The following is a 21386-nucleotide window of genomic DNA, read 5'->3' as shown; positions in this document are numbered from 1 at the left end:
GCAATGAGCATTGATAATTAATTTAGCTGCAAATGACAATCTCAGCGAAGAGTCGAGTTAGTTTCACTGTTTGTCTCATTCCACCCAGCTAACAACAGCAACAAAAACAACGTCAACAACAACGACAAAAAAACGAAAAAAAAACTTGTATAGACAACAAGAACAACAACATTGCCCGCAGTGGATGCAGATACAAATACGATTGCAGTTGCAGAGAGACAGATGCAAATGCAAGTGCAGATATGTTGGCTGAATTGGGCGCACGCTGCGTATGAGTGCTCGTCGCACATAGGGGGGAAGCTTGTCTCGCCGCCAGCCAAAACAAACATGCAACGAAAATGCTAATGAGCCTCTCTGTAATTAATTTTCACATAACACACACTTACTTCAAGCGATAGAGAGAGAGAGTGAGAGAGCGATGGAGTGACAGAGAGGAAGGCTTAGAGCAAGTAAAGCAAAGCGAGAATTGAAGATGTGCGCAACAAACTTTTGATGCAATTTCAACTAATTAAAATTGTATTACCTGGAAAATACTATAAACGGCAGCAGAAAATGAAAATTGAAATGAACATGCTCGTCGTCGTCTGTCTGCAAACGTTTTAATAGTATTTGTGTATTTGATAGAAAAACTAATTGAATTTCGCCAAACGATAGTTAAATAGAATTTCTCAAAAGAAGGCAGATTACGTATACGCCATGTCAGCCGAAAACGTAACGTGACGAAAGCAAATCTGTATGACAAATAAAGGCACGTTTTCAAGGCCAAACTCAACATTTATTCATGACTAACACACAACTACTACTCATAATACCCGGTCATGAATCGCTATTGAAAACTTGCATATCCATACAAATACGCGTATAATTTGACAATAATCCAAACAGAGCAAACAACAGCGAAGCGTCGCCGACAGTCGGCGTCAACAATGCCAAAGGAATGCTCTAACAATAATCTCATGAGAACAGAAGTTACCAACTGCATGGAATACGGCATATGCTCGACTCACGTCGAAGAGCGACAAGCTCAAGCAGGAAGAAGGAAGGAGGAAGGAGGAAGTGGGAGTTTGGGTTTTTGCACATCGTAGGCAATTTATTGTACATGAAATGAGCATAAAAAAGCTGGCATAAAATCAGAAAATAATCCACTGGCACATCGAGCTGCCACAGCAACCGCAGCAGAAAACAAATTCGAATGAAAAACTTTCTAATGAGTCCGCATTACAATTTCAAATTTGTAGCGCAAATTATTATAAAAGTTTTGTGTGCTGAACAACATACTCGTCGTGCCGTGCCCCGCCCCCCGTACCGCCGCTCTTTCCTTACGTTCCCATCCCAGCCACCAAGTCGTACTCAAACTTATGCAGAGAAGTCGGCATACAAATGCCACAATCATTTCACTCGCCTACACTCGCATACACACACCAATACAGACAGAGGCACGCATAAAGTCACACAGATACTAGAACATTTGCTGTTACGGATACACAAACTTGTAGATACATTTACAAGCGTATTACGACGCAGCCTAGTTTTTTGTCAGTCATAGAGTTATGTGATACCCTGGAATAGTTACAGTTGCCTGTTGAGGTAGTTAAGGTAATAGATAGTTGTATACATTCGATATACAATTCTAATTGATATACAATTTTTTATATATATTATTGGCTTCCTAGGCAACTCAATTAAATGTAGAAAAATACATTAAATTAAGTAACTTATATGTCTGATTTTGAAACATATACATATTTGTGCTTTAACGAACAAAGTGGCTGTGTAAAATACCCCGTAAACAGGAAAACCTGTCTCAACTTAATAAAGGAGTCCAGAGATATTACTATTTGCCAATCTAATTAGACAGCTTGACTCTAATGGGAATAGTCAAAGAGTTGATCAACAAACATGAAGCGTTGCTTGTTTAAAATTTAATTAACTTACAACAAAGCAAAAATGTCATTTTAGTTACACGCAGCTTAAAGGATATCTGCGAGTCAATAACTCAACTTAAAAGTGCTTTTTTGTTAACTGCTTTTCGCTCTTTTAGAAGTTTATTTTATTCATGGTGGATGCACGTTGTTATTTACGACTTTTTTCTATAGTTTTGGCAGTTAATTATTAATTTATAATTATTTGCTAGGCAGACAGTGCTGTTGTGCACGACCTGAGGGGGAGAGAAAAAGCACTTGAAACAAAAGTTTCCGATTACCCATTAAAATGTTGCAACAGTTTTGCTTTCAATTGGTGCCCGCAATTAAATGTTTTTGACAGTTTGGCCATTTAAATGTTTGTACCGGCCACGACTGGAGCAAAAAATAAAAATATATAAAAACACAAAATGAGAGCCGGACAAATTGGTTTAGTACGCGTGGCAAAGGAGGATTGCGGTGGCGGAAAGGAATGCGGTAGTGGCAGCCATGCAATCTCGAAACGAAATAAAATAAAACCGCGCACAACAATTTGCACCTAATTCAGTTTATTATTTCATGATTTCATTTATTTCAGCCTGCGGTCAACGTAATATACAAAAAAAAATCATATACACAGTAAAAATATTTACAAAAAAAAGTACACATCGAAATTTTAATACACTTTCTTTTGAACAGTCACATCTTAAGTATATTTTGAGTTAAGCCTTAAGCTTAATTCATTTTCTTCATTAATTTGATGTACATGAATTAAAATTCATCTGATTGAATATGCAGTTCATTCAACAACTTGACAAACTAAATATTCTCTCCTTTTCGTAAGGTATGAAAATAAGTTTAGTTGCCTTAAATTCAGTGGCAAAGTGAATTTAAGCGCGAAACTTTGAGTTGCCAAGTCACAAAGAGAGCGGCTGAATGCGGGAGCAAGTTGGACACACGGTTTTGTGGCACGGTGTTGTGGCAAGGGCAGGTCCAGTAAATAACTCAGTTGTGAGAGTTCTGACTGTGAGTGTTTATTATGTATGTAATACGAAATTGTTGCATAAGTAATTTGCCTGCCACAAAAATGCGTGTTTGAGTGCTGTTTTGAATATTTAAATCATTTTATTCGGCCAGCACTTAGGCAGTGCCACAGTTTGTGGCATCAACCGCAGTCGGTTGCACTTGCTGCGCTATCAATTATTTAAACAAAATGACCGCCAAAATTCAGCCACATGCCGCATGCCCCATTGCCACATTGCCCCACTTGTCCCATTGCCACAGTGTTGTGCATTTAGCGTGTGACGCATGAATTTAGATTAAACATTTTAGCGGCAAGTTAAATTCTCCTTGCATTTTGCATTTGTTGTATTATTTATGATTTCAATTATGAATGCATAATTTTTGTACACTATGCACATATTTAGACGCCTTTATAACATTAGCTGCCAGTTGCCACTTGCCACTTGCAAAGCGAATTGAGGCCAACAAATAATTAGTAGTTCGTTTAATGATTGCTATTATTGTTATTATGGGGCACAAACAGGCGCATTATCAACAAATATAATTCAGTTGAGTATACACTGCATGCTTATTCATTCGACTATTCAAATAGGCAATCATTCATTCATTCTCCCCAAATAGGATATTTCATAATCCCACAATTGATTGGCGTCCTTTGGAATAATTTCAACATAAATAAGTGTTGCATACTTTTCAGCTGGCACTCAATTTTCGATAAATTGATTTCATATTGTTCCTAAAAGTAGGCAGTACTTTATTAAGTAGTACAACTTAAATTTTAACCTCAACTTAATTATGTTAGATTTACATTTTCACACATTACTATTTTTTTAAATATATGTAGAAATATGCATAAATTTAATGCATTATCGATTAGATTACCTTTCAGCTGATAGTTTCTGCATGCAACTCCCTTCAAGAGCTGATTGATTTCATGTTGCTCCTAAAAGTATGCAACGCATTATTTTGAGTGATTTGAATAATTTCTGGCCTCAAGTTATGTTACTTGTGCTACAATTACATTTTCACTCCTGTTTATATTAAAAACATGTGCAAAGTTGCATGTATTAAATGTATTATCGATTGGTTTACCTTTCAGCTAATAGTTTGTACCTGCAACTCCATTCAAGTGCTGTGTATTCAATTGCCTGCTTCTCAGCCCATTTATCAGCATTGTAAGCAGCATTCAGCAGTTGTGTACTATCGATTAAAAGGAGCCAAGGGAGGAGTTCTCGAGAAGAAACACGGATGCGACAGATTCATGGCACGGATATGGGAGATTCATGCTACCAATGACCAGGCCAGAGCAGGCCATTGTGTGGCCATTCAGTTGCATTGTTAATTGCACTAACAAACGTCTTCTTGTTGGCCTGGTCAATGAGCATAGCATAGTAGTAGAAGGAGGAGGAGAAGGTAGAAAGCAAAACGGATGACACTTGATGTGCATTCGACATTAGTTCGTTAGCAGCAGCAACACTTAAGCGGCGGGACGGAGTGCAGCTTAAGGTCCAGGTTAGAGTCCAATTCCGGCAACGAATCCAAGTCGAGTCTGGGTCCGGGTCCGGGTCCGTGTCCAAAGAGCGGCGACCTCATGGCGTTGCGGGGCCAATTTGATGGCAGCAGTGCAAAAGTCAGTTTAAGAAGCAGTTCAACACACAGATATCTACATAAATGCAGCCATATAGATGTCTCTCTTGCCCTCTGTGTTAATGTGTGTGTGTGTGTGCATCTGCAGGAAGCACAAGCATGAATAATAAAGGGCCAACACACACACACACACACACACACACACACACACACACACACACACACACACACACACACACACACACACACACACACACACACACACACACACACACACACACACACACACACACACACACACACACACACACACACACACACACACACACACACACACACACACACACACACACACACACACACACACACACACACACACACACACACACACACACACACACACACACACACACACACACACACACACACACACACACACACACACACACACACACACACACACACACACACACACACACACACACACACACACACACACACACACACACACACACACACACACACACACACACACACACACACACACACACACACACACACACACACACACACACACACACACACACACACACACACACACACACACACACACACACACACACACACACACACACACACACACACACACACACACACACACACACACACACACACACACACACACACACACACACACACACACACACACACACACACACACACACACACACACACACACACACACACACACACACACACACACACACACACACACACACACACACACACACACACACACACACACACACACACACACACACACACACACACACACACACACACACACACACACACACACACACACACACACACACACACACACACACACACACACACACACACACACACACACACACACACACACACACACACACACACACACACACACACACACACACACACACACACACACACACACACACACACACACACACACACACACACACACACACACACACACACACACACACACACACACACACACACACACACACACACACACACACACACACACACACACACACACACACACACACACACACACACACACACACACACACACACACACACACACACACACACACACACACACACACACACACACACACACACACACACACACACACACACACACACACACACACACACACACACACACACACACACACACACACACACACACACACACACACACACACACACACACACACACACACACACACACACACACACACACACACACACACACACACACAGACAGAAACAGAGACACACCTTCTATATGTGTGTGCAGCACGGCGACAGTAACAAAAGAGCTGAAAATTAAAAAGAGACAAGCAATTAAAATGGCTTACAACGCTACGCTGACTGCAATAACAACAACTACAACGAGAGGAGTCGACGGCAACAGCTGTAACTGTAATTGTTGTAGTCGCTTCCCCCCCTTGCCAACCCGTTGGCGTTGCTCCTCAGGCATAATTGCTGACAGGATGCGACGCACGCGACCACTTCCGCATGGCAGCTCCAACAGCAGGCAGTGGATGGTGGGTCGCTACCCCTCAGACCACATCAGCATCCGCGCATCCGTGGGGCTTGAGCTGCTTTCATAACGTTGGCACATTTTACGTGCGAAATAAATGGCAATCCGAGTGCAACAGAAATTAAGTGCAGTGCAAACAATAAAAGTCCAGGAGCAGGAGCAGAACAGAAGACTTTCTGTTCCAGCTTTTGCTCGCAGCATCAGCTTCAGCGTGGTCACGACTTTTGCTGATGCGTAAGTTGCCCTTACCGTCGACGTTGCCGTTGCCGTTGCCGTTGCCGTTGGTCACCACAGTAGCTGCACTTTCCTGTTGGCTTTGCATAATGCGCATACGCAGCGTAAGCAGCTCGCCAACAACGCCCAACATCAAGTGTTACTTCCGCTTTTAAGCGCCTGATGAGCGCATCCACAGCAACAGCAACAACAACAACAACAATAATGTATGTACAATTGTATGCGCGACAGCAAAAGAACAACAATGACAATTCGTGGCAGTTGCACGTGTAAATGGAACGAACCGAATTTTAAATGTTCTTTGCAGCAACAACAAAGTTTGTGTAATAAATGCGGCACTTTTTAGGGCTATCATTAATTTTGTATTTAGCTTTTAAGAGTCGACTTTTGTTAAATTGAATTTATTTATTTATATTTATCCTTTTGCTATAAACTAAAGCTTATTTTGGTTGCATTCATTAAATGACTATTAATTGAATGTTTCTACCTTATTTAGTATATCAAGTACAGTTCATATTTTATATTCTATATTCTTCTATGAATTAAAAGTTATGAAACAATAAGTATAACAAAATATATTATGTTCAATTTAACAAATTCTTGAGTATTATTTTTTCATAAATAAATTTAATAAACATTATTGTTAAAGAAAAAAAAATAAAAATTCAAATATTTATAATTATAGTACAACAATTTTAGGACCTGTAGATCATAAATTTTGACTTCAATAGAATTTAATTCCTTTATTTACCCACCTAACATAAAGTGACAAACTGTACTTTAAAGTAAGCAAACTTGAACACCTTAATCATACCCTGTAGAGTGAGCAGCAAGTAGCAACTGTAATAAAATACATTGAATATGAGCACTGACTGAAATCCAATGAACATTTAAAAGTAAATGCAAACTGTGCACTGGCAATTCGTGGTGTCCTTTCGCCTCTCCTCGCTTCCCTTCCCCCTTCTCTTGACACTGGATGTGCAGCCAACCACGGCAATCATAATAATGGCACACAATTGCAACTGCAATGCCTATCGGAAGTAAATCTCGGTGACCGCAATCTGTGCAACACTCACAACATATATAAATATATATCTGGCATTTTCTGTCTGTTGCACATAACATACATATAGCAAGGGGAAAGCAAATAATTTAAGGTGCATAAAAGTCATGGAAAGTGGCTTAACTTCCTTTGATCTTCTTGGGTCGTTTCGATCTTAGCCTGCAGTCTGCAACCTGCAGCACTTTTTTTAATTGAAGCTTGCTTCAATATTTGCCACGTCGCCTTTGGCGACAATAGACAATTTTCCTTACCTTTTTCTTATTCCCGTTTTTCTCTCTCATCCTTGTGATGACGACAGCCTTGGGTGCGACAACGTGCCTGAAACGTGGTGTCCACTTTGATTGCCGACTCCAATTAGCGTAATATTCGCAATATGCTTTTTCCCATCCGTTTGCCTTTTATTATTATTTCTTTCCGTTTTTCCGACGTCTCTTGCACTCTCCCTCTCTTTTTAGTCTCCCTCTCTCTAGATCGATAGAATATTGGCTGCTTGACGGCGTTGTGACGCTGCAGTTGGAAGTTCAAGCAGCAGCTTGTTTTAATTGCTCAACAAGGAAATGTTCACATAAGTGCCGAGCAGTTTTCTTTTATGTGCAATGTCATTGGTACTTCTTCTTAAAAAAGAAACGTCACTAATTAAACGAATCAAATGCTTAAACACACTGCTCTCAAGCAATCAAAAAGCAACAAAAATCTTTTCAAATTAAATTGAACTGATATTGCTGATAACTTAAGCGGCAACCAATATGGCCGAAATGGCCGCAAGAATTCATTCACAAAATTCGCTAAGATAATGAACACACATGCTGCACACGGTTCGAAACGGGTTGCTTAATAGATTAACAAGCAAATGGCTTCCAGCAATATTGTAGCGCAGATAGCGGGAGAGCTGTAGAGCTCCAGCTTTAGAGAAAATGGGCCGTTGCGTGCCGCATTATCAGTCAACCAGCAGCAAATAACACAAAAACAATTAATCATACCGTCCAAATGCGAGACTGCTCGACTTTTCTAGTGCGACTGCAGTGCGCTCTCAACAATACACAAACCTATATAGAGAAAACTAAAGTGGCGTTCACCTTTATGTACCTAACACAGGTTATATATATTACTTGTTAAGTCCAGAAGTTAACGATACATCTTATAGCTTACAGTATAGGCCACAAACACTTGGTAGACTTAATATTAAAGCGACTTAAATCATTATTTACATGCAAGGGGCACAGCTCCCAGTCTTCAGACTATTCCTATTCCATATACTCCATGCAGTACCACTCTTTCCCCTCACTCTTCATCCTTGATGCAATTCTCGACCAATTCTCGCAAATTTGGATTTTCCATAGCAGCTGCAATGCGTTCCTTATCATTGATTTGCTTGTTGACTAGCAAAATAAAACAGTTGATATTAAACGAATATTGAAAAGTAAACAACACAACGCTCACTCTCTTCCTCCGTTTGATGGGCGCCCTTCTTGATGTAAATGTCCAGCTTAATGTTATGGGGCAAGCCACGTTCCACCTTGACGCGTATGCAGAGACCAATCAGCGTGGCGAGCGAGCAATGCGGCACCGTGGGATTAAATTCGATGCGCACCTGCAAGATTGACTCTTTGATAACAAATCACTCTCTTAAAAAACAATTGTTTATCGCACCACAGAGACATTTGAGCGGGTCGGTTGCATGACAAAGATTCCATCTTCGTAGATGACATTCAAATCCTCCAAGGTGCAGGGCTTCTCTGGATCTCGTATGGTGCGCAGCAGATCTTTAAGCAATGATAGCAATTACATAATGTGAATGACTATGTGACTTTATAAATAATTCGTATTTACCATAGATAGTCTCTTGTAGATCGGTGGCATTGCGGTAGCCAAGCTCGTGGAGCAGCGCGTCTTCGCCATAAGCGATCGCTCCATTATCCAATGACATTTGACTTGTTTTCCGCACAAGCTCTGCGGCTGTTGTGCTGCCGTTGCTGTTGCTGTTGCTGCTGCTGTTGGCGACGCTGTCCGATTCAGAGAGTTTGCGCTTGATGTAAGACAACATATTTAGCGTTCTGTTCTGTGCTGTTCTGTTTGCTCTAATTATTCCCCAGCTGTCTGTGTATGCGTCTAAGTGTGTACGTGTGAAGATAGGTGTGTATGTGCTGCTCTGCTGTTTGGCACGTTTGATTGGGGCGCTCTTATCGCCTCAGTGTTTTTATCTTTTACGCGTTGTGTCGAACCGTTGTATTCCTCGTTTCGGCTGTGTGCAGTGTGCGTCGTTGCTCTTGTTGCTGCTTTTGTGTGCTTGGACAATGCAGCATAATCTTTGTTTCGTTTTTACTATTATGAACTTTGATTTACCGATTTAGTCAAACAGATTTGCGTGTTAATTTTCGTCACAACTCGACACTATGAACACAAAATTTCACAAAACAGCTGGTTTTTGTTTTGGTCGTAACAGGGCTGCACAACCAACTTGTACGATTATCGACAGAAAATAAGGTAGCGTCTAGTGCAGCTGTCAGTCGCTCAAAAGTGCGTAAATGTGACGTCACCCGCGGAGAGCGCCACTTATGCAATTTGAATGAAGTTTAAAATGTAAATGCAACTGGCATGTAATGTTTAAATAACCATATGTCACAATTTTATTGGAATATTATTGTAGCCCTGGTATTAACGAAAATAAAAATCATATAGCCATGCAGTATGTGTAACGGACAAATTTAAATTTATTACGTAATTTCTATAATATCGAAATAAATAAAATAAAAACTAACGAAGTAATTACATACTGTAATTGCTTTCGCACTTTGTTCGCACTTTGCTGAATTAGGCAACACTGTTGCTTATCAACGCTTCTTGGCTTCTTTGCTTCTGCGTTTTGGGCCTAATAAACTTGTGTACATACAAACATACAGACATACAGTGCATTAGTTTCTTTTGCGCCGGCTCGTTTTACTTTTGAACCAAGGGGAGAATCAATAATCTCAACTAATTACAACCTATAATGTGACCATATTTATTCTTCCGCCATAGAAAAATATATTAAAATAAGCAAAACAATTTGTCCATTGTGGTAAATAACTGTAACTTGGCATGGCATCAAATTTAACTTAAATTTTTAGGATCTTTGCCCATTGTGCTTAAACAGCAATGTGATTTGAAGAGTAGTAGGCTCTGACATCGAAAATTTTGTGCACTAAGGCGAATATAAATTTTGTTTTAATCATTTCGTTTTTGTTAGTCTTACGAATTGTTTCTTCTTTGTGAAAGCTCGTCGAACGGAAGCAAATCTCGCTTTTTTACCCTTTTGAAAAATAAAGGAAAAAGTTCGTAAAAAGCGAAAAAGCCCATTGAACTGAACGCGAACGAAAGTGGTAAAAGGGTAAGACAAGACAAATATTTTTTCTCTTTTTTTGCAATTGTGTGAGAATGCAATAGAGTTTGTGAAGAAAGATGGCGCGAGCAAATTAAACTGTTTGGGAAATGTCCCGTAATTTGTATATTCCATATATATGTACAAAGTTTAGAAGAGAGTTTTTGCTAAGCAGCTCGCAATTCATTTTCAGTCTTCGTTCGGTGCACAACGCCATTTCTCCATATTTTTTTTTTTTTTCACCAGTGAGAAATTAATAGAATTAATTTTGTGGAATGTGTTAACAGCTTTTTTTTTGCAGATCATATACTAAAATGGTTGCGGATAACATTGATTGTGGCGTTGCTATTGCTGCTGCGGATCAATCTTCTGCCGCGGCAGGAGTTTCCGTTAAGGATGAGCTGCCAAGTGGCAATTATGTTGTGGTATCAGTGGATATCGATACCACTGGACGTCGCCTAATCGACGAGGTAACTTGTGAACTGGAAATGTAAACTAGGAGAAAGGGTTAATGAACTTCAACCGTAACCTAACTTTTCGCAACTTTCCAATCGTTTTCCTTTCGTAGATTGTCCAATTGGCCGCCTACACCCCGTCGGATCATTTTGAGCAATACATTATGCCGTATATGAATCTAAATCCGGCTGCCCGTCAGCGCCATCAAGTTCGTGTCATTTCCATTGGATTCTTTCGTATGCTGAAGTCGATGCAGACGTACAAGGTGAGTTGAATGCAAAAATATTTTGAGATTAAAATCTACAAGAAATTCTCTTCCCATTCAAAAATACTATAATATAGATCATTAAATCAAAATCTGAGGTTGCTGCGCTCAAAGACTTTCTTGAGTGGTTGGATCAACTAAAAGCCAAGAATCCCGATTCGGATGGCATTGTTCTTTTCTATCACGAGGAACGCAAATTTATACCCTACATGATTTTACAATCGCTCGTAAAATATGGCATGCTGGATAGATTCAACAAGACTGTCAAGTACTTTGTGAATAGCTTTAATCTGGCCAAATCCTCCATTGGCGACACTAAACACTACAGTCTACGCAATTTAGCCAAGATACTGGCCAAAGCCAAGGAGGAGAATGGCAAGGATAAAAGCGAGAACGTGGCAGATAGCAACACCAACAACAAGCGCATCAAAAATGCCATCCAAAAGGATCGCGACGAATTCGATGGCAGTGCCAGCGTTCGTGCCAAGCTCGCTTACACTGTTGCTCTCCAGCTGAGCAACTCTAATGCGAGCGGTACAGCGCCGGCATCTGCAGATTCGCAGAGCAATCTATTTAATGCCCTGAAGCCCTACACTGAACCTATAAGTGGCGATGTCAAGGAGCTGGACTCGCAGAACTTGAACCTGGAGCGCCAGAACTCGTTTCGTCCGGTCTTCTTGAACTATTTCAAGACTACACTGTATCACCGTGTTCGTGCTGTGAAATTCCGTATTGTGCTCGCCGAGAATGGTTTCGATTTGACCACATTGAATGACATATGGACGGATAAGCATGCTGCTGGTTTGGAAGCAGCTCTACAGGGCATTGCCCATCTAAAGACTGAGGATAGGACGGAATTGGTTGAGCTGCTGGACAGCTTCTTCGATCCCAACAAGGTGACCATTAAGCCGGTGGTTAAGCACAGCACAATGAGGCGTCGTAACAAACGCAATACGCTTACCCAAAAGTCTGGCTCGCATTCAGCTACCAGCGAAGAGTTTGGCGCCGGTGGCGATAAATCGCAGAGCGTATCCTCCGTGCCGGATTCCACCACCAAGACGCCATCGCCCCTTAAGAACGGTAGCCGAGCGCAGCGCAAACGCAACTCGCGAGTCAACCTCGAAGTCAAGGAAGTGAAATCCACAGATGCGTCATTGAACAGCTCGGCGCCTGCTAGCATCTCAGTGCCCAGCTATATGCCCATTGCAGCCAGTAACTAATCCCGAGCGGCGCAAAATAAGTAATAATTGTATTTGATTTTTAAAATCTTACATTTTAATGCTTTTATACTTAGCTGAAATGCTTATGTATTTATATATTCTTATATATGTAGTTTAGCATTATCCAGCTTTAAAAATGCGCTTTTATACATTGTACATTATTTAAGCCAATTGATTATTGAATTTATGAAAACGTTGAAAAAAACAAATATTTATTCATTTCAATTAATTATCTTACAGCCTCGTGAAGAAATTGTCATAAAAAAAACTACACGAAGTTGACAAAGAATCAAATGAGAAACGAAGAAATTTATAATAGCGAACTCTTTTCCTTTTTGAAGAACGACACAGATTAGAAACAAATTTTGTCCAAATTTTAGTGGCACGTATAAATTTCCTGTGGTAATACGCATCATGTAAATGTAATTATATGTGGAGTGAACACGCTAGTGAATGGATACACATAATCCTATAATGAACAACAGATTAATCGGTAAACCCGCAACACAAAGAAGTAATTCCTAACAATGGATCATTGGATTGTTGCATCGTCCATTGCACACTCGTCCATTCACAACCAAAAAATGGATATATTGTAATTGTATATGCAAAACAAACTTCGTTGCGTTTAGGGGACATCATTTTTCAGAACTAAAATACAAGACAACACTGGAAGGAAAAATGCATGAGCCGCCGGTAAACGCTTCGATTAGATAAACATTGGGTAAACCTTAGAACACAAATGGAATATACTAATATAAAATAGGTTACCCAATGTTGAAAATGTGCATGAAGAGAGAATAGCTAACCTACACTAAATATAATAATAAGAGAAGAAAACTATAGCTGAAGAATCTATACTAAACATTAAGCAGTAAGACATATATGTATGTAATTGTTTATAGAGAAAAACAAATATTTCAAGCTTATATTTCACACAAATATTTCATGTTTGCACATAAGTTTGGCTTTCAATTTCAATAAATATATGAAATTATAAGGCATTTAAAAATGTAACAGAAAAATGTGTTTTTAAATTTATCGAAATCTCTACGACAGTGTAACCAGCTCGCTATATTCTATGTTCTGTGTCTTTGGTATTTATTTTATTTTTTATTTATTTATTTTTTAAAATATAGAATTTAATAAATTTGAGAGAAATATTCGCAAGAATAAAACATTAACCAGAAAATAAGTTAATATACATTACGCATAGCATTTATGATAATTGATTGACAAAACATCGATATTTTCAAAAATATGCAATCGATGCATCGATAAGTGTGGGCGATGTTCCTCCACATCTAGTTAGTTTGTTGTTGCCCGTTGCAGTGATCGCTTTCGACAGACGAACGAACGAGAAAGGATATAAACACAGCTAATTAATTGCACGCTGCGTTTTAGCGTCGCTGCAACAATCGCAGGATGATGATGGAAGTTGATCCCGACGAGGAGCAGCAACAAGAGACGAATACGTCCATCTATGAAGATACCCTAGACTTTGGCTACTACAACATGGCACACGGCATGCTGATCGACATTGAGGAGGAGCTGCGTGAAAAGTTTCCCAATGAGGAACGCGTTCGCTTCTCCCAATTGAACACATTATATTTGGCAGCTCGCAGCAACCATATGATGAGATTTGTAGAGGCCCTCAACACGATCAATTCGCAACAAATGCAAACGCATTTGGTAAACACAGTAAGTGTTTCTATCTCTCTCCCTCTCCCTCGCACCACACTTGCCACTCTCAATGTTGTTAATTTATTTTGCGTAATGTCCGCAAATTGACTACTGCGTCATTAATGAAAATTTCCACCTATATATAGGTATTGTTTTTAATACGTGCATATAGATGCTCGTAATTCGAATAGAGCGTATTTCGCTCGGCCAGCTCATTTGGTTGTTCTTTGTTTATCGCCTCATCTCGGATGCGATGCGAGATGCTGCTGCTTCCTCTCTATAACACCTAAATACATACACATGTGTATTTAATAGCTTTGGCAAGCGGTGACGGCGTAGTAATTGTTGTTAATTTTCAATTAATGCCGCATGCACAGAGAAACATGCTGTGTCACGTTGAATTAGAGATTGTGCCACAATATTGAGGCAAATTACTCATTTGCAACTCAACGTGCGATCTTCTCTATTCGCTGGACAGGCCAACAAGAACTTGGCCCGTTGCCAGCCACTTTTAGCAGTTCCTCAAATGTGCGTTGTTTTTAATCATGAATAATATTTCACATAAATACGCGAAAGAGCAACTGCAGTTGTCTTAAAGGGAAATCGAATTCAACTGCTGCATTGGAATGTGACTAAAACAGCTGCGTACTGTAAACAAACCCCCCTCCCCCCTTTTGCAACTTCCTCGTGCTCTCTCAGCTGCTCAAATGAGCGAGAGAGCAAAACATAGAGAGCGTGAGAGTGCGCTTACTCTCTTGCCATCCCTTGCGCTCTCGCAGGCTCTAAGGCTGGTCAGCTGTTGTGCGGGTTTGGAATGCACAGGCGCACGCTCTTCTACCCTGTATGACAAGAGTCCTTTTATTATCAACCCCCATCTATATATGCATATGGCATACTATGTGTGCTGGGGGTTGGGCGCAGGACACGAAGTTTTATCGAATTTTTCGTGACTGGCTGGCTGGCGTCAGGACCTTTTGCAGTATTAGAGTCAGGCAGCTGCTTGCAGTTCAATTTTTGTTTGTCAGTCAGCAGCGCCATGCACGCGGAGTTATATCGGTAAGGATAACATAATATGTCCTGCCATATCGCCTACCCACTACTGCATCATTATCTTTATAGTACACGCAAACGCTGGTACGAATCCGCCTGGCCAGGAGCGAGCTTCTGGCGCGGCGCTAGCGACACATTGCCACTAACCAGCTATATAACGTATCCGGCGGTAAGTCTACCCTGCCTTCGCTCAGTTTCTTGACCCACTTAGCTATTTCTGTAGCCAGCACAGACAACAACAAACAGCCAACAGCCAAATGGGTATTTAACCATTTAAAGCCAAAAACGCAATTTGCCCTGAAAATGTCGCTGCTGCTGATGTTGTTGTTGCCTTGGACTTTGGCCACACAATGCCTGGATCTTGTCTCCTCAGCATCCATATGTCAGCAGCCAGACAAAGAGAGTGTGTGTGTGTGTCAGCACAGTTTGCAATATTTACATGTGGCATGCCAAGCAAACGGGGGAAAACAATCGGGCGACGACAAAAGAAAAGCTTTCTTTTTGCTCGTCGCAGATTTATGCTGTAAAAAATGCTCGACGCTCGATGCTCAACGCACTATTTTCAGCCTCAGCCAGCCTTGACTGTGAAAATTCGAAAATGTGAAAACGCGAATGATGCGCACGCATCTCATAAGCACACAACTCAAGTGCTAAACAGCTACAGTGAGAGCATGCTAAAACGAACCATAAAAGATAAAATGAAAACTTATTTTATGATTATGTATAGAACGATGCCAGTTATAGTAAAGCTCTTCAAAGTCTTTAAAAAGAGCTAAAAAATATAGTCAGCAAAAGCTGTGTAAATAGGCAGTTTAAAATCCTTAAAATAAAAATAAGATAATAGATAAATTGAGTCATGCCAATAAAAATAACAAAACAACAAACTAAAAGTAAATAATCATTTGGTCAGAATCAGCTCAGTAAATTTTATTAAATAGGTAAATAAGTCTTCTCAATAAGACATCCAGAAAAAGAAATAGATAAAAATTGAGTCATCCCTATAAAAATAACAAAACAACTAACAGTGCATTCAGAGACCGAATATACATATAAGGAATATATATTTTTGTGCAAAGATAGAAGCAGAGTTTACTCTCTTAAAAAAATTAAAGCAATAACCGTAAGCCTAAATCTAAATTACCAAAGTAAAATTAGCAGTGTTATCATAAACCATATAATAAGTATTCTTACTTGTATAAACAACCTATATAGGTATTTTGACTAACAATTTGACAGTTTTTCAGAAGTGTAATATAAATCTAATCTACATAATTATCTAATCTTAATAACTCCTATAGAGTTATTATACGATTGTTTCTTTCGCTAACTTCGTGCCTATCAAATTTCATACTTGTTTTATCTCACCCGCAGAACTTTGATCAACCCGATGGTCAGTCCCTTACCCCGCTGACCATGGCCGCAATGTCCGGCAATGTGACATTCGTGAAGACGCTACTCTCGCACTACGATGTGGATCTGGAGCGCGAGTGCAATGTCATCTTCGATGGACTGGTCGTTTATGGGGCAACAGCACTGTGGGTAGCCGCTGGCATGGGGCATCTGCAAATTGTCAAAATGCTTGTGCAGGCAGGCGCCTCTATCAATCACAATACCAAGGCGCAGTCTTCTCCGCTGCGTGCCGCCTGCTACGAAGGTTAGTTTCATCTGCGTGTTACCTTGAAATAATTCTAAATAAATTTGTATTTTCTACTTGCAGGTCGATTGGACATTGTGGAGTTTCTGATCGAGCATGGCGCCGATGTGAATGCCACAAATTTGTTCAACAACAACACGCTGATGATTGCCGCCTACAAGGGACATCATTTGGTCGTCAACACGCTGTTGCAGAACGGTTCACGACCCAATGATCAGGCACTGTGTGGCGCCACGGCGTTGCACTATGCCGCAGAGAGCGGACATCTGGATGTGGTGATGGCATTGCTGGATCATGGTGCCACACTGCAGCTAAATGAGGCTGGCATCTCGCCAGCGTTGCAGGCTGCCGAACGATTGCACGAGGATGTGGTCGAGGCATTCATACAGCGTCCCGGGCTAATGAGCAAGGAGGAGCAGATCACAGCGCTGGAGCTGCTTGGTGCTACCTATGCCAATGACAAGACCAAATACGATGTGCAACGTGCACACAGCTACTTGATGCGTGCCATGCAACTTCGCTACAGCGATGCGCGGCATGTGGTCCGCAAGAAAGTGCAACAACCGGTGCCCGCCTATGACAGCTGGTTTGAGACCGAAACCCTGCCCGAACTGAATGCCATCAAGCTCAACCATCACTCCATACACATGGAGTCGCTGGCCATACGCGAGCGTGTGCTGGGCAAGAACAATCCGGAGCTGCCACAAGCCATCATATATCGCGGTGCCGTTATGGCGGATCAGGGACGCTTCGAGCAGTGTCAAGTGCTGTGGAACTACGCCATCGATCTGCGCATGCGCAACAATGTAAGTTACCTGCAAAGAGTTTCGATTGCATTTGCTAAATAAACCTGCTTTTTACAGGTCTCCGTTGAACGTGATTTGCTGCGTTTCGCGCAGCTGTTTGCGCAAATATTGCGCGTAGAAAACCATCGACTAACGCTGGATCAAGTGCTGCCCGTGCTATCGAAATGCCAGCAGGAGATTGAGAACAATAAGCACAAGATGCTCAACACCAAGCCAAACACATGCGCCAGCCTGCTGCAGGATCAGAACAATCAGAACTGCATCACAGCGTTGTATTTAATCAAAATTGTCACACAGCTGGCACGTCGCAAGAAGGATCAGGACATCAATGAGGAGCACATACAGCAACTGTTTCTTGTTGTGCGCAAGTTCATACAGCACGACACCCGCCTCCAAGATGGTCAAACGCTGCTTCATCTCGCCGTCAACGGCGTGACGCCCGTCGACGAATTCTATACCAACGAAATTTGCAAGTGAGTGGAGAGAGAATTAAATAAGCTCTAAATGGAAATGCATCTAAATATCTCTACTTTATGTTAGATTTCCCTGCTATGCTACTGCTCTGGTGTTGGTGCACTGTGGCGCCTCCGTTGTAGCTGTGGATGCTGCACGCAATACGCCGCTGCACATACTGGTGACCAAGATAAACAGCTCACAGGATCGCCAGGGCGAAATGGCGCGCATTTTGCAGCTGTTTGTGGAGGCAGGCGCACACTTGGATGCGGTGAATGCAGCTGGCCAGACAGCTGCCACGGCCTGCAAGCAAGGTATTAGGAAGTTATCTCCTGTCATTATTTGTTACTAATTTTGTTTTGCATTTGCAGTTAACTTGGCCAATCTTTTGCATGGTCATCAGAACGCGCACACGAGTTTGAAGTGTCTTGCAGCACGCTCGATTGCCACAAATCGTTTGAACTTTAGGGGCATGATACCCACACAGCTGGAAGCTTTCATCCAAATGCACAGCGTGCACAAGGTGCTTACATAGATAGCCAAAAGAAAACAAAAAAAAAAATGGATTGACCACCGCAGGAGTCAATGTCAAAACCTCTAACAAACTTAAGTCATTAGGAACTGTGTATATTTTGGAGTCACCGCACATATGAATGTTTAAATGTGTATCGAATTTAGTGACTTAAGTTAGCCAAATGCCAACAATTTTTATATATTTTACACACAACTCACACATTGCGCACTCACACTTTGTTGAAATTATTTTGTTTTTATTTTTTTAATTTCATTATTTTTTCTTTTTCATTCATTATTTATTTATTTTGCAACTCACACTTTGGACTGACTGTTTGTTTATAAACAACATATGTAAAATCATTTTGTACATTTTCTATGTGTATTAATTAATTAATGTTAATTGTAATGCGGCGGCGGCGGCATCGTTTAAATCAATTGAATTGATTTTGTTGCTCGACCCCAGAAAAACAAACAAACAAACACACACACACAACACAAATGAATAAAATATCAAATACGCAATTCAAATTAATTGTTATATGTATTTACAAATCGAAAATCACAGCTGATAACAAAACTATGTACACTAACTTAGTACGATTATAAATTCCTTAGATATTTGCATCGCTAATCTTATGGTTATTGCGACGCGCCTGCGGATAAACTTGCGGCTGTCGCATTACCTCCTCATACGTGGGCGGTGGCGCTGCAAAAAAAAGAAAACAATTAATTTCCATTACAATTAATTACTTTGAAGTGCTAGTCGACCACATACCGTTGATGACATAGTCCTCGTCGTGCATGAAGGCGGGATTAATGACGGCATCTGTGGGATACGTGCGTTCGATGGTGCGCTCCTCGAGGGTTGAACGATGCGAGTAACGCTGCAAGTTATCTGACTGTCGATGAAAGTTATTCATATAGTGATCCTCCTGTTCGATATCCTCGCTCTGCAGCTGTATCACATGCACCGAGGGACGACGCTCTCCGGTCTCAGCGATGGCATCGGTGTAGTTCTCGCTGAAGCGAAACGGCGCCGTCAGTGACTTTTTACACTTGAGAAACAGCACGATCAATATCCAGCCCAGTATGAGGACCAAGTACACAAATCCCAACATGCTCATCGAGAGGCCGTTCTCGTCTCAGGCAGGCATCAAACGCCTGCCTGTCTATCGCAGCTGTCTGTTAAGTATTTGCTTTTGTTTTGTAGTGATATTTTAACTGGCCAAGGCTCGTTGTTGATGTGTATCAAGAAAATCGATAAGCAAAGTGTTCGTTCTTGTTGTTGTTGTAGTTGTAGTTGTGGTTCGCGTGTGGCCAGCACTCTTGGTCTGGCCGTGCTCATTGTTGTCGCCAAACTGACAGCGCTCACAACAGCGCAAAGAAGGCGAGGCCCCACAAATGGGGACGCGTCGCCATATCACCACAGTGACCACAACACAAATGGCCAAAGGGAAAAGCTAAAGGCAAGCGAAGCAACTGGAAAAAGGAGCAAACGGAGCAGGAGGTCACAGTGCCAAACTCTGTGATTTCTGTTTGCCCATGACGAGTTGACTGACAGCCAATAAATAGCTAATCCTTTAGAGTCACATTAAACATGCAACTTTGCTAGTCTAAAATTCCATAGAACTGCTACCAATTGTTTCACGTTGCTCCGCCTTCTCCTGCTGCCTCAATGAGCTCATTTCTCTGATATAATTGGCTAATTTGGGCAGAAGCATGACGTCACATACACGGCATCGGCATAAAAAAGTTAATAGTCCACTTAACATTATGCGGCCCGTTTGTCAGCTTATATCAAATATGCATGTACAAAAATAGTCTACGAAATGGCCCAGTTGACCTTATGCGAGAGGTTCATTTCCTCCTCCTCCTCCTTTCCTCACTCTTGGATTGTTTCCCCCGTAAAAAACAATTGCAATGGGTGTAGTCAGTTTTTTTGTTTCTTCTATTTAACATTTATTGTGTCCTGTTGCTTAGTTGGAATTCAGTTTTGTGTGCTTTCGTTTTGTGGTTAATAAATTATTAAAGCCTTATGCCTAGGGTCATGACTTATAAAATGCCTTAATGCTAAAAGCTAACAGGGTATGGGCGTAACCATACAACCCCTTCATCTAGTCTATGTACGTGTGGAAAGTTTTGTGCTTTTGTGTGGCATTTAAAATGTGGCGCTAACAGAATACCATTATCGTCTCAAGGAATGTAATTATGGATTTCTAATAGATAATAGACGGTTATGGATGAATAAACAAGCAGAGCGCAGACTATAGAATGCATAATTAGATCGATAGGCAGATTAAATTCATACATCTAGCAAACCCTTGAAAAGCATTCAAATAGAATACTTAGGATTATATATAAAAATGAACAGCTTGCATAAATTATATAGTTTTTTTTTTAATTTTTTTAGGATGTGTTTGGTAGGTTTGCAAACTAGAAAAGCAATGTGTAAGAACTAGATAGAAGATATATTTTTGAAGTAAAGAATATATTCTAATAACAAGTTTAGAAAGGAAA

The 21386-nt window shown here is 40.8% G+C and overlaps 4 protein-coding genes across 6 annotated transcripts; 2 read left to right on the top strand and 2 right to left on the bottom strand.

Annotated features, from left to right (window-relative positions):
- Nucleotides 1-8480: 8480 nt before the first annotated feature.
- On the bottom strand, nucleotides 8481-9872 carry LOC117568327 (MIP18 family protein galla-1). Its single transcript, XM_034248909.2, has 4 exons — nucleotides 9239-9872; nucleotides 9059-9171; nucleotides 8849-8999; nucleotides 8481-8787 (listed from the first exon to the last, which is right to left on the bottom strand). The coding sequence occupies exons 1-4, from the start codon at nucleotides 9450-9452 to the stop codon at nucleotides 8690-8692; spliced, it is 576 nt and encodes a 191-aa protein (XP_034104800.1). The 5' UTR covers nucleotides 9453-9872; the 3' UTR covers nucleotides 8481-8689.
- Nucleotides 9873-10613: 741 nt separating this feature from the next.
- Nucleotides 10614-13732, top strand: LOC117568326 (maternal protein exuperantia). Of its 2 annotated transcripts, none has more exons than XM_034248907.2 (5): nucleotides 10614-10775; nucleotides 11068-11236; nucleotides 11335-11487; nucleotides 11565-12727; nucleotides 12948-13732. In XM_034248907.2, exons 2-4 carry the CDS (start codon nucleotides 11081-11083, stop codon nucleotides 12705-12707), a joined length of 1452 nt encoding a protein of 483 aa, XP_034104798.1. In that variant the 5' UTR covers nucleotides 10614-10775; nucleotides 11068-11080; the 3' UTR covers nucleotides 12708-12727; nucleotides 12948-13732. The 2 variants fall into 2 exon arrangements, with proteins under 2 accessions (XP_034104798.1, XP_051861664.1); XM_052005704.1 differs by having other exon boundaries at nucleotides 10624-10767.
- Nucleotides 13733-14014: 282 nt separating this feature from the next.
- LOC117569583 (protein fem-1 homolog B) lies at nucleotides 14015-19382 on the top strand. 2 transcript variants are annotated; one of them, XM_034250812.2, is made up of 7 exons: nucleotides 15345-15446; nucleotides 15510-15609; nucleotides 16812-17094; nucleotides 17158-17900; nucleotides 17958-18373; nucleotides 18441-18667; nucleotides 18725-19382. In XM_034250812.2, the coding sequence occupies exons 1-7, from the start codon at nucleotides 15427-15429 to the stop codon at nucleotides 18886-18888; spliced, it is 1953 nt and encodes a 650-aa protein (XP_034106703.1). In that variant the 5' UTR covers nucleotides 15345-15426; the 3' UTR covers nucleotides 18889-19382. The 2 variants fall into 2 exon arrangements, with proteins under 2 accessions (XP_034106702.1, XP_034106703.1); XM_034250811.2 differs by lacking the exons at nucleotides 15345-15446; nucleotides 15510-15609 and adding an exon at nucleotides 14015-14408 and having other exon boundaries at nucleotides 18725-19381.
- Nucleotides 19383-19476: 94 nt separating this feature from the next.
- LOC117569680 (uncharacterized) lies at nucleotides 19477-21330 on the bottom strand. Its single transcript, XM_034250929.2, has 2 exons — nucleotides 19645-21330; nucleotides 19477-19575 (listed from the first exon to the last, which is right to left on the bottom strand). The coding sequence occupies exons 1-2, from the start codon at nucleotides 19991-19993 to the stop codon at nucleotides 19481-19483; spliced, it is 444 nt and encodes a 147-aa protein (XP_034106820.1). The 5' UTR covers nucleotides 19994-21330; the 3' UTR covers nucleotides 19477-19480.
- Between the last annotated feature and the right edge of the window lie 56 nt (nucleotides 21331-21386).

Source organism: Drosophila albomicans, chromosome 3 (assembly GCF_009650485.2).
Source record: "Drosophila albomicans strain 15112-1751.03 chromosome 3, ASM965048v2, whole genome shotgun sequence".
In the NCBI taxonomy this organism is placed as follows: Eukaryota; Metazoa; Arthropoda; class Insecta; order Diptera; family Drosophilidae; genus Drosophila; species Drosophila albomicans.
This window is presented reverse-complemented; position numbering and strand designations above follow the sequence as displayed.

Coding starts and splice junctions, on each gene's coding strand:
- LOC117568327 (XM_034248909.2), bottom strand. CDS start 9,452: ATGTTGTCTTACATCAAGCGCAAACTCTCTGAATCGGACAGCGTCGCC. Junction 9,000..9,058: donor CCCGCTCAAATGTCTCTGTG/GTGCGATAAACA, acceptor TCAATCTTGCAG/GTGCGCATCGAATTTAATCC. Junction 8,788..8,848: donor CCATCAAACGGAGGAAGAGA/GTGAGCGTTGTG, acceptor TTATTTTGCTAG/TCAACAAGCAAATCAATGAT.
- LOC117568326 (XM_034248907.2), top strand. CDS start 11,081: ATGGTTGCGGATAACATTGATTGTGGCGTTGCTATTGCTGCTGCGGAT. Junction 11,237..11,334: donor GACGTCGCCTAATCGACGAG/GTAACTTGTGAA, acceptor TTCCTTTCGTAG/ATTGTCCAATTGGCCGCCTA. Junction 11,488..11,564: donor AGTCGATGCAGACGTACAAG/GTGAGTTGAATG, acceptor ACTATAATATAG/ATCATTAAATCAAAATCTGA.
- LOC117569583 (XM_034250811.2), top strand. CDS start 14,133: ATGATGATGGAAGTTGATCCCGACGAGGAGCAGCAACAAGAGACGAAT. Junction 17,901..17,957: donor ATCTGCGCATGCGCAACAAT/GTAAGTTACCTG, acceptor TGCTTTTTACAG/GTCTCCGTTGAACGTGATTT. Junction 18,374..18,440: donor TATACCAACGAAATTTGCAA/GTGAGTGGAGAG, acceptor ACTTTATGTTAG/ATTTCCCTGCTATGCTACTG.
- LOC117569680 (XM_034250929.2), bottom strand. CDS start 19,993: ATGAGCATGTTGGGATTTGTGTACTTGGTCCTCATACTGGGCTGGATA. Junction 19,576..19,644: donor CGAGGACTATGTCATCAACG/GTATGTGGTCGA, acceptor TTTTTTTTGCAG/CGCCACCGCCCACGTATGAG.